Source organism: Catharus ustulatus, chromosome 1 (genome assembly GCF_009819885.2).
Source record: "Catharus ustulatus isolate bCatUst1 chromosome 1, bCatUst1.pri.v2, whole genome shotgun sequence".
NCBI lineage: Eukaryota > Metazoa > Chordata > Aves > Passeriformes > Turdidae > Catharus > Catharus ustulatus.
In genome coordinates this window covers 19,161,730-19,174,376 of record NC_046221.1, presented here as the reverse complement: position 1 = coordinate 19,174,376, position 12,647 = coordinate 19,161,730, and the positions used below count along the sequence as shown (strand labels likewise).

Genomic DNA, 12,647 nt, shown 5'->3' with positions numbered 1-12,647 from the left:
TATTTTAAGGTGTCACTTTCTGGGGGGAGCTACAAATATTTTCTGCTCTTCACCCATCTATTGCAAGGCTAGCACAGCCGAGTGAATTGTTATGCATCAATAGAATTGTTTACAAAGCTCTGCTTAGTACAGCCTTCATGAAGATTGTGCCATATGGAAAAATCTTTTCAGCTCAGATGTATATTTCTAACTTTACCCAATGGTTTCATATCCAGTGTCTTCCACATACTAAAAGCTGTGATTAAGCTTCCCCTATTCAAGAATAATCCTATCACTTCTTTGGGGAAATTGATAGATGTCTGACTATTTGCAGAGCTCTAAATGTTGAAGTTTTCCCAGCTCTTGCCCATTTACAACTTAATTCACTATAACCAAAACAGATGATTTTTTAGTATAGTTGCTTTATAACGAAGAAGAAAGTGATGCCATAAAGGTTTCCAGTGCTGTTAAGAAAAATACCAGATTACCTATTTGACATGATTTTTCTTTACAAAAAAAACTTCTGAAAATTAACATTACCATTCTCACAAGTTACATTGGGACAGAAAAAAATCTGCTATTGTTAAATTGTTGCATTGACCTAAACTGCCAAAAATAAAAATTACAAGCAAAATATACTCAAATGACCTATGTAGCTCTTTCCAGAATAAACACATTTCAATTAATATGCAGTAAAGATGGGAAAACAAGACAATTTATTAATTGTTGCTTTGCATTTACATTCCTAACTTCATAACAATCACTTCACTGCATGTTCCTCAAAGCAGGACGAAGTCATCGGTGCCTGCAGTGGCAATAAACTGAGTCACATTTCATATAACTGTATCTCCTATTCTGAATATCCATTTATCATTAAAATAATGATAGAATTAAAGGAACTCAGACTGAGCAAATATTCTGCAAGAAGTGAAACTTGACTATGTGGTGAAGCATGCCATGGAGTAGACTGACCATTAACTCAATTCAAGTTCATTTACTTGGTCTTCCTTTTTATCCTTCCAGCTTCTTCCATTCTTATTGACATGGATTTCCAACATTTCTGACACAAACAAGCAGCATCAATAGTGAGGTATGTGGAAATGTCTGTTTCATCTCTATTTTGATTTTCAGATCAAAAATAATCCAAAAGTTCATGACAGGATTCACGATGATAGCAGTTGGTTCCTAATCAAAGACTCAAAAGTGCAACCAATCTCAGAAAGTTTGCTTGCTAAACTGAAAAGTTCAACCAACATTTTTATAAGTTGTTTCTCTTTCCCATATATCCTTGTTTCTCTGCATGCGTCCTCTTCTTCTCCCCTTGCATAAGCAGACATCACCACCATTAAATGAGAGAAATTCTGAGAAGATTACTAGAGGTGTCATATTTCAAATAATAGTATTCTTCTAAATATATATTTTGATGCATTTTTTCTACCAGACTGGTTTTACCTTTCTCTATTACTCCAAACACTTTTGTGCTAATGACACAGTGTTTGAACAAGTTATGCTAATAACTGTTCTAACAAGTTTCATGTCTGTTTTCCAACAGCCTGACAAATTTCTACCAACTACTTCAAAATATAACTCAGACTTTCCTGTGTTACAGCATAATTGTAACTCCAAGCCCTCTAAAAGAAGCTTTTCAATGGGTATTTTTCCTGGCAGGTTCTTTAAAACATGGACTGGCACCTCACAGCAGCAACACACCAAGCATGCTGCCAGTTCTAACAGTGTTAATCATCTCCTGATCAACCACTTATGCAGTACTTCTGCTGCTAGAAATCCTCATTCTGGTTGGTCCCTTTTCTTTTTGTATGACTAGGCAAATCCAGTCAGAAATGTCTTCCCTTCTGCATTTGCAGATACACACAACCAATACTATGCAACATAACACCCTACTGTGTTGAATGTATGCCACTCCACACTGTTCTACAGAAATAGAAATGCCTTCTTATTTAGGCAATTTATTTCCTCTTGCCACTCTTCCCCTCCACAAACTTAGCCACTTGCATTTTAATTAAGTCTGAAATCAGCATCTTTTTTCTTTAAAATTTTTCTCTAAGTATTTATATGCACAGTTTTCTCATGTCAAAAGGAATTGCACTGCAAGTATTGAATTCTTCCAGAGTAAAGCTGGAACAGAAAGAAAGAAAGGAAGGAAAGAAAAAAAAAATCAGCTATTACCACTTAGTTTGTCAGGTTTTTTTAAAAATACCTGAGGTATAACTAAATTAAAATGCAGCACAACTTTATTTTTAAATCTGTGAAATTGGCATTACATCAATACACCTGCATGAAAAAAGCTGCCATTTAGAGAGGAAGAACATGATGGACTACCTCCACACATTTGCTCTCCTAAGAGGGGAAAAAACATAGTGTGAATTTTTGAAAATGTAAAGCAAGGAAGGAAATTTGTCCAGTATCCATATAGTTCTATATTTTTAGAAATCCTCTTTAAAGAGTAACTATGCACTTCCCAGACAGGCCTTTCCAATATACATTTAAATGACAACTAACCAAATTACAATTAGTTTTTATTATTTTCAGTTTTAAGGTGCTGTAGTCTCTTCTCAAGTGTGACACTCATAGAACATTTTTGTGCCCTCCTCAAACTAAGATGTGATGGGATCAGTTACCATCACGCAATTGCAGCACAACCAAGAATAGAAGTTTTTGGAGAAGGAAAACAAGAGACACAGGGAGGAAGAAATACGAGAGACTAAAAATTCTGCACTGCTTACCATCCAGACTTTTCTCCCTAGTACAAATGAAAATTAGAGAGGCAACATGAAGAGAAAGCTAGGGAAAATAGCTTGGCCAACTCTGATGTAACACCTACTCTGACATCAGAAGACGGAGGCAGAGAGAGAAGAAATGACTGATCTGCAAATTAAGCAGAATTAACTGCAGGGTTTTTGTTTTCAAAAAGCTACAATATGGGTTAACATAACTGAAGGCAGCATGAACTGACTGGTGACATTTATAATGAGAGAGATCAGTTATTCAACAAATACTTCACCCACCTCTTATTAGAGCAAAATTTTCCCTTGGGAGTCCTTCCTACTGTCTCCTTTTCAAGGGACTTCAAAATCACACAGCCAAACACTGCCCTCAGTGTAACTCCTACAATTCCTAAATTTACCAAGTTTCTATAAGCACACCACAATATCCAAAATTATTAAAATAAAATAAAAGTAATTGACCACTCAGCCAAGATTATTTATTGTCTGGATAAATAAAGTATGCTTTCACTGACATTGCATAAACAGCAACACCTGTTTCTTGACACTAAGCTGACTGACACAATGTTGTCCTTCTCAACTGGCAATCACCAGCTCCAAAAAATTCAAAATTGTATGAAAGATTGCAACATGCACTTATTTTTCTTGAAGCTTTATAAAGAAGAGAGAGCATTTCAGGACAGCAGGTTTATTTGCTACCAGCAGCAACATTACCAGAGCTGCACAGAACTTCAGATACAGCCAGGTGAAAATACTCTTCTTAAGTTCTTTGTCAAATATGATGGGAACTTCTATGGTTTAGAACATTTAAAACCCCAAACAGTTAAACCACAAAGCTGCTATCAAACCATATCAAGACTTCACAGGCTTGCTACAACTGGTTCCAAAGTTCAAGCTATGCAATGAAAATAAGCAAATTATTTGGAATCACAAAATCTCGTCTATGGTTCTTGCTCTGTTGCTTTAATAGTTTAATAAATATAATTAAATTAACTGCATCTTTAGGACTGAGTACAGAAAGCAACAGAAAGAAAACTGAAGATTATCTTAAGCATCAACAGTGGCCAAAAGACTAGCAAGCAAAGAAAAACCACCTTACTAAAACTGCGTGTCTCAAATATGTTTAGTATATTTTATTACTAAAAGTTCTGAGGATATGCATGCGTTCTTCCTTGGAAGAATTTTCTGCTATCTATAATGACCAATAATTATATATATCAAAAACACACATTTACTTGAGTCAAGACATCAACTGGCAAGAGGTCAGGATTCCACACAGCAAAGTTGTCTATGCTTAGTGCAGTATTTAATCAAACAAAATTAAATTATAATTATATTCATTTGTGCATTTTCTATTTATTTGTCACAGCAACACCCTAAGTAATACTAAATTACAATTGTGCTTTGGAGCAACAACAGGACCAACAATATTTCACCTACAGGAAAAATACTGAAACATTAATTCCAAATACAGACCCTATACTCACGTCAGGAGCTAGACATGGCAGAACTGGCTCAATAAAACCAGAGAATTCACCTGCTCAGAGAAAAAGGTAACAACTCATCTCCCTTGGGGTCACTGCGCTTGAACTAGCAGGGAAGCAGGTTGGCTGCACTCAGCTGCAGGTCACCATGGTGCTCTCCACAGCTTGCCACGATGAAAACCAAGGGACCTGCTGGAGCTCACAGACTGCTGCGAGTCTCTGCACGCCCAGCGTGCAATTAATATATGCAGATCTTGACCAAACATGAAATCAGGACATGGTCAATTAAACATGTTGAAACAGAACCCAATAAATGGGTTTGTATCAGATGCAGTCATGGCAATAAGAAACAGCCCAAGATCTGAGTATCAGTGATGATTATTCTTTAGTAATTCCTTTGTAACTAACCACCATCTGCCTTATGTACATTATTCAGCAACTTGGCAAAGTGCTCTTAAGTGCCTTCTTGGAACAGTTTAAAGATATGCATCAAACACCTTTAAGAGACCCAAATATATTTTGCCTAAGAAGCTCCTTCAAATATTCAAGCAAATAGGATCAGCTTTACTTTAGTTTACATTATTGGATATCACCAATAGCAATTTGGACTGAACACTGAATTAAGCAAAAAAGATAACACAGAACTGAGGACCAGGAATGTATGTTTCTTCTAACTATAATTGTCCCTTATATTTAAGCAGAGTCTGCATAAATATCCATTATTATGCTATTTCACAATTTTACTTTTTTACAATTTTACAGAACTCAATGCTTGATCTAGCACTCCATGAATAGGTAGAAAAGATAAAGTAGTTCTCTTATTCAGCACTGCTCACTGCAGAAGGGAAGGCTACATCAGTCCACATTGGTACATACTGCTCCCAATACCCTTCCAGGCCTTCAGGTAGCAACCTGGGTGATGAAATAAAGATTATACTTATTAAATTTGCAATGTGCTTACAGGCTTTCTGGTGGGAGGGTTGACAGGTTGATAGGAGGGGGCTGTAAGCTCACTAGAGAACAAAATTAGAATATAAAATGAACTCGACAAATGGAGAAGCAGCCTGGGGGAAAAAAAAGAAGATTTAGTTCAATGAGAACCAAGTTGAAGATTCTGTGTTTAGCTAAGAACAATTAACTGCTTAGATAATGGATAATAACCACTGCTGAGGTTGCAATTCTGCATAAAATATAGCCCACAAGAATCCAGATATAATTTAAAATAGTTCAGGTTCTACAACCAAAAATATTAAGGTGAAGACTATACTGGGATTTAGGAGAAAAATTATGTACAAGTACTCATGTTGTTGTACTAGCTCTGGTAACGTTCCACTGGGCACTGAAATGAGATATACACACTTTGGAAATAATTGAAGGTAAAGAAACAAGAATTAACATAAAATACAATCCATCAGGATGAGGACAGAGTTAGAGTTGTTTTGTTTAAAGAAAATATTGCTGAGGAGGGACAAATGTTTTCAAATACTGGAGTTCATACTCATGTGATACTGGACAAGAAATAATGGGCTTTGAAGATATAAGTGTAATTGGCTCTGAGTTGAGACCTTTACCCTGTCTTTCCAGCAATTCTGTTATTTCCATTACCCATTTAAAATTGCATTTTTACAGGAAAGTCTTCCTTACACAAAGCTAATAAAGTGATAAAGTGCAGACCCTTGCTTTCTAGGAGGGCTTGCAAGGGAGTTTATGAGTTGTTCCTTTTCCAGTTGAAGATGAAGAATTTGAAAAGTCTGTTTATTCTCTCTTTATTGCAACTCTTAGAAGTAGCTCCATCAGATTTCAGGTTTATTCTCACTGCCTCTTACATAATTTTCTTTCTTCCTGACATATTTAAGTTGAGAAGTAACCACCTGCTGAAATCAATACTGAAAACTAAGATAATGCTCACTATTTTTAGTAAGAATAATATCATCAATTTCCTGGTCGCCATCTCAAAATTTTCTGACTGGTCAAGAAAAAAATATGAAAATCACTCATGTTTCACAGCTAAAATCAAAATTCTATACATATGTTCAGCTTTCAAGACAATTAATTCCACTTAATGGCCACATTCATCCACTGATTAAAAGCAACGGCTTCCATTCTCCAGACTGTATAACTCTCAACAAGGTTATACCATGTTCTTATTATTTCCAAGCTGATAAAAAATCACTTTCACATTTTTTACCCCTTCCCTAGAGTATCCTAAAATGTAGGGTTTGACTGCACTTGTACATTGAAGCTGTAGTACTTCTCATAACATCACAATATTTCAAATGTATTTGGGTATCTATTTCCTACTGGCACCAGTTACAGAGAAATTAAATGTAAAAAAAGAAAGTGATTATGAGTTTTTCTTCATGTCAATAATCCACACTGAGACTGATAACTAGCTTTAAATTTAAGTTATGTAATCATTCCATATGGTGGCTGTCATATATAAAAACTTGAATGAGATTACACAGTGTGCAGGCAATTAGCAAAATTTTAGACACTAAGTATTTCAGAAGAATTTATTGCAATAGTGAGGTTGTTTTGGCAAGAGGGTGGTATATCAGATCTATGGAAGCTACTAGGATTGCAGAAATTAAATAGTATGTCTCTATTGGATGTGGAAAGGCTGTCTGCATCAGCAGGTAAAGCTAATGCAGAGAGCATATTCCAAAAATATGCATTTCAACTTCTACATTTTGCATAAAAAGTAGTCTTGTGTTTTGGTCTAGTGAATCTGTCAAAAGAAGAATTTATAAGAACATCCCTAAGAATAAGTTACCATATAATCATCCTACATGATTCAATCATTTAACAAGCTTGAGAACACAAATGGTTAGTTGCCAAAATGCCATTCCTTTCCTTGCATCATCTTTGTTATTTGCAGCTGGAAAGGGTCAGCTCTGTCTTTGCAAAAGACAATAATATCAACTTTTCTTGACATTTCCACATATATTAAACAAGCATTTAATAACATCTTTCTGCAGATATTAAGGTGAAATAGGAATTCAGATCTGCATTAAGCCACTGTGATTTGATAAATCAGATTACTTTTTAATTGTCTTAACCTTTCTTTTACTACTTTTATGTACATTCAGAGAGAGAAAGAATGGCTCATTCACCTGCTTCAGGCAATGCATAGCACCTGGCTGAACTGCAAAACTGTCTGAGCCCTTCGTTTCATCAACATTATTTCACAAATCAGGCAGCAGTCCAGAAACATGGCATATCTAAATCAGACTACAAATAAAAGGCAAGACTAAAGTCGTTAAGGCAAACCCATCAGTGTCCAAGTGCTGTGCATCTACAAGCCTCGAGATGCTCTGTATGAGGCCTTTCAGATGAAATGAGAATGGAAGTGAGAAACACAATACTAAAGGATATTACAGCACTGTACTGCTCAGAGGCCCCAGCTAAAAGCATGATACTATAAGCAAACAAACAAGTTACTACACAAACAAGCAGAAGTAACTATCCTGACTCAAGCAGTTCACAAATTATGTAAATAATGAAAAAGAGAGGGAAAACAAAGTTATTCAAGCTTCTCCCTACAAGTAAGAGAACTGAAAGGTTTAAAGGAGACAGATTATGAAAGTCCTGTGATCCAAAGATGATTCTTTTCAAATCAAAGCCATATTATACACATATACACAAAGTTTTTGCTTTAACCTTGCTGTAAAATCTTCCATAGATCTACAACTTACAGAAGCCATGTCAGCAGCCCTGTCATTACTTTTGGTATCAGTGTCTCTTTATCACGAGTAAGGTATACAATCATTTAGATGGACATATGGCAAAATGTCCAACAAAAAATTTGGTTTTCAAAAAAGCAGGATCCTGCATTTACAAATAGTTCTGCCCTTTTCTAATGGCCACTGAATTAAAGTACTTTGCAATATATTCCTTTGTGGTTTGTTAGTTCCTGTTAATACATCTGACCTTACAAAAATACACTTTGAACAACCACAGATGAGCGTCTTTTTGTTATATTAATAAAAAAAAATTATGTTTTGCAATTAAATAATTTCTGATCTTTACCAGTAAAGTAATAAAACTCATTCATTTCAGCTGCTGAAGAAACAAAAGAATGGACGATTTTAAGACCAAAGGTCAAAATATATTCAATAAATTTATCTGACCTGTGAATTACCAAAGCATATACAGATATTATTAAAGATACATGCTTTCCACCTTGTCCTTATGAAAAACTAACTATGGGTCCCAAACCTGTTGGGCAATTTCATTATATTCCTCTCTCATTCAAATTAGTACATTCTTCTTCGCTTTTATCTACAAATTGTACTCTTATCAATGGATGGCCTCAATAAACAGTTTAGTTGTAATTACTCTTTGTCAAGTGTTTGTAGGTGTTTGTATGAGTAAATTTACATTCTTTTCTTTGCAGATTTTATGTTCAAGCAGCATTTAGCATAAAAATTTACTTGCTTCTTACTAATAAAAACAGAATAAGACATCATGATTTGAAATACTGTAATGTTGTCTGCCTCGCAAAGCAGTCACCCTTGAGATGCAAGGATTCTCTGTCAAAATTTAAACTGCATTTTCAAAACAGTTTTGTAAAAACATCTCAGTTGTCCTTTGAAGAATATTAAAGTTTGTTGAAACCACAAAGCACGCCTTAGTCTTCCCTTCATGGCTCCCCAGAACACTTGAAATTATTACATTCTATGATTAAGGTTTCTCATTAAAAACAAGGGGGCATAAACACCTACCAGTTTACTAAAAGTTAAGAACAAGATGCACATTGTTGATATTACACATTACATTTTGACTCTTTTTTAATGAAAAAAAATCCCCAATTCTTGTAATGGTTTTACATTGCTGCTTTCGATTTCATACATTAGGTTTGAGAGACATTTCAAAGGTAGAGATTATTTTTTCAAGGCTCACTCTCACAAAGCTCATTACAGCAGCTGCCAGGAAGAACAGCACCTGAATACTACATAACAGATCCATCCATCATCCTTACTCCCCCTCATCCATCAACAGAAGGACACACCACAAGCCATAACTGCATATATGAAAAACTCTCCTGCAACAGAAGTTACATATGCACAGCTTGGAAACCGTCATGTATTAGCATGGAGAAGATTTTATAAACAAACAATCTTACTAAGTATCTTACAATTATCTGATTAGATGAGAATGATCAAGCAACCACAGTATCATCACTGAAATTTAACCACAAAAATATAGGTTAAAGGTTTCTATCACAGTTATAATTACTGTGAAGGATGTAAGCCTGTACTTCAACTCAGACACTACCACAGGCAGGGTCCCACCCAGGGCCAACACTCGAGGTTAGTCTCAGTTTCTAGCGTACCACCTGTCAGAGCTCAACTCCCTTCCTACCCAGCTCTCTCCAGCCCATGACAATGGCAGCAGACCCCACTTTGTGAGGAGAGGTCCAATGTCACCCTGGTACACTGTGCGGAGCACTTCAGGGAAAGCCAGGAATTTACATATGTAACTCCATATGCTCCTGAAGCAAACTAAGTACAACTGTGCACACTGAAACAGGTGTTTCAGGTTTTGGCAGCACAGCAGATTTATAACAGAACTTGTATTTTAGACACTGACTGGATTGAATTTTAGCCTGAAAGAAATGACCATATGCTGTTGAACTTTTCTGTTACAGCCAGCCATATACAGTCTATCTCAACATCAAACAAATATTTTAAGTATAGGAGAATATTTCTAAAGAAAAATAAAACATGTCCATAGCTTCAAAACTCTGTCTCTCAAAACATGTTTTAAGTACGTAAAGGTGAAAATAACAACAATATACAAATGACATATAAGATCACATTTGATTCCAAAATCTTAAGAGCCATCCTTCTAAAAATAGCTTATTGTAATGGCTTCTAAAGATTAAAACACACTGAAATGCAATTAGCAAATTTTAGAAGCATGGTACAAAGAGCAATAAGCAACTTTTTTCTCCATATATCAAATGCTCTTCTGCAGTATTTGCAAGCCAAATATCAAAGCACTCTTCAAAATCCACACCACAACAAAATCTAAAAGTTGAAAGCAACATGAGTATACTATAGCATAATCAAACCAAAATTAATCCATTTTCTTAATCAAAATATAAGAGAATAGCAAAATAGCATGAACAGTAGAAGTCAGGATTTTATAAATACCTAGCTTAGAAATCTGAGCTATGTGGAAAAGCTAACAGTTTTAAAAACAGGCTGTCATGATTTCTAACAGGGTACTGTCTCTGGTAAACTACACAACTGAGAAGCACTTTGTTTTCTTATGACAAAACGCTGATCAGCTCTATAACCCTGAATAGAGAGCTGCATAATGGACAACTGTAATCTAGCATTACCAATAATGAACGTAGCAGGAGTCAGCACTAGATCCAACACCTTCTGGTAGAAAAAGACCTGTATCTTCAGATCTGATATGAAAACACTGCTGAAATACATAATATAATGAAATATTTTCATCTTCTAGCACACCAATGCAAGTAGAATATCCCACAAGAAAAGATACTGAGCTGCTCTAGACTGCACTGCTCTCTCTAGATTAAGTTTTTACAGCACGACAATACCTATTTGACAGTATCCACAGCCAGGTTTTCTTTTCATGTGCATTTCTGCAAGACTTGACATTTACAATACTTACGCATTGCAATAAGGTTTCTTTTCATATCCTTTGTAGTTATTCATGTTCAGAGCCATTTTGCAAACTTCACAGTGGAAACATCCTTTATGCCAGTACTGTAAATAAATGTAAAGTAGAATTACTTACGGTACTGATGTTTTGAAAGCAGTGTTAGGACATGGCAAACATAAAAACACAATTACTTATCAGTATTTGGGCTATGCATTATAGGTTTCTTAACTTAATCAAAATAATTACTTTCACATGAAACCAAAGGTGTTTCTGAAACACTCTCAGAAATGTCAATTCTCTGCTAAGGTGAATGCCAAGACCCCTGCATGCTGACCTTGCCAGGATAATTTTAAAGATAACTGAAACAGGAGTTTGGTGTTTTCCTCGGTCAAAAAAAATAATTAAAAATTTTTAAAAGGCCGTTTGCTAAGAATGCAATAATGCAATACTACGCGAATGCAATCACTAACTAATGTGACGGCTGGCTTTTTGGTACACCGTACAGACACTAAATTTAGCACATAATACGGCATTTTCCTCCGGTGGCTTCCACCGCCTCGCCTCGCCTTTCCGGGGACAGTAATTTGGCGCATCTGTCACAGCCTCACTGTTGTTCTTTGCGGAGCGACCGCTCTGGGCTATAACCGGTGACAGCGGGGACAGCCCCGCGGGACGGAGCTGCGGCCGCCGCGCTGCCCCGGCCACCGACCCCGCCGAGCCGGCCATGGTGCCAGGGGCAACCAAAGCCGCCCCGGCTCGGGGAGGCACCGACAGCTACAGCCGGAAAAGGGCCGTCTACAACTTCATCCCCCGGGGAGCTGGGGGGCCGCGGGACCCGCCGCCGGCCCCGGGCACCGTCACTGCCGGGCGGGCACCGCAGGGCGCCCTGGCCGCTGCGGCCCCACTCGCCCCGCGCCAGCGCGGTGACGGCGGCTGCCCCGCGGCGGGGACAGCGCGGATGCCGGCGCAGCGGCGGCCCCTGAAAGCCGCATTTGCCACCTGCCGGCTCGCCCCGATGCCCGCCGGCCCGGCCCTGCCCTGCCCGCCCCGCCGGAGCCGCGGGGAGCGAGACGGGCACGCCCGGGAGGCGCCGTCCCCGCCCGCCCGCGCCCCAGCACCTTGTCCAGGCAGTTGACTTTCTCGGTGGGATAGACCACTTTGCCACAGCGGGCGCACTGGGGGTTCATTCTGCGGCTCCTCTGGGGCGGCGGCTCCGGCGGGCGGCGGCGGCCGAGGTTGCGATGCGGCGGGCTGCGCTGGACGGGGCTGCAGGAGGCCGATCTATCATCCCCTGCCCTGGCGGGGACGCTGGGGGTCCTCAGCGGCTGCGGGCGGGCGAGGAGGTCATCGGCGGCGGCTGTGGAGGAAGCGGCGCTCCAGCTGACTGCGGCTCGGCAGCATGTGCGAGTGGGCGGGCGGGGAGCCGGTGCTGCCGCCCCCGCCGCTCGCCGCCCGCCCCCGCCGCCTCCCCCGTGTGCCTGCGCGCTCGGCTCGCCGCGCCGCGGGCTGGGTGACTCACGCCGAGCCCCGCGCTGCAGCCGCAAGCCAAGCCAAGCCCACCGGCGCGGCCCGCAGCGAGGGGAGGGCAGATGGGGAGGGCGAGCCCCGCGCCGCAGCCGCCCCGAGCGGGGCGGGATGGATGCGGGGCACCCGCTGCGCCTCCGGGCGCACCTGCCCGGGGCTCGCCGGGGCGGGGCTGGCCCCGGCGACAGGGAGGGAGATGGAGAGCGCGGGGCAACGACGGCGCTGCCGGGGCTGCGGGCGGGAGGCCGCGGCCGGCAGGTGCCCAGGGGCGCACGGC

The 12,647-nt window shown here is 39.7% G+C and overlaps 1 protein-coding gene across 2 annotated transcripts in view; it reads right to left on the bottom strand.

The window, feature by feature from the left end:
• Nucleotides 1–12,283, bottom strand: part of NEBL (nebulette) — a 268,259-nt gene extending 255,976 nt beyond the window's left edge. Inside the window, exons 1-2 of one of the 2 annotated variants that reach the window (XM_033076801.2) lie at nt 11,965–12,283; nt 10,856–10,950 (exon numbers count right to left, since the gene is read on the bottom strand). In XM_033076801.2, the coding sequence (XP_032932692.1) occupies nt 10,856–10,950; nt 11,965–12,033 (164 nt within the window). In that variant the 5' untranslated portion in view covers nt 12,034–12,283. The remainder of the gene's footprint in view (nt 1–10,855; nt 10,951–11,964) is intronic. The other variant, XM_033076809.2, reaches the window with a different exon arrangement.
• Nucleotides 12,284–12,647: the final 364 nt, after the last annotated feature.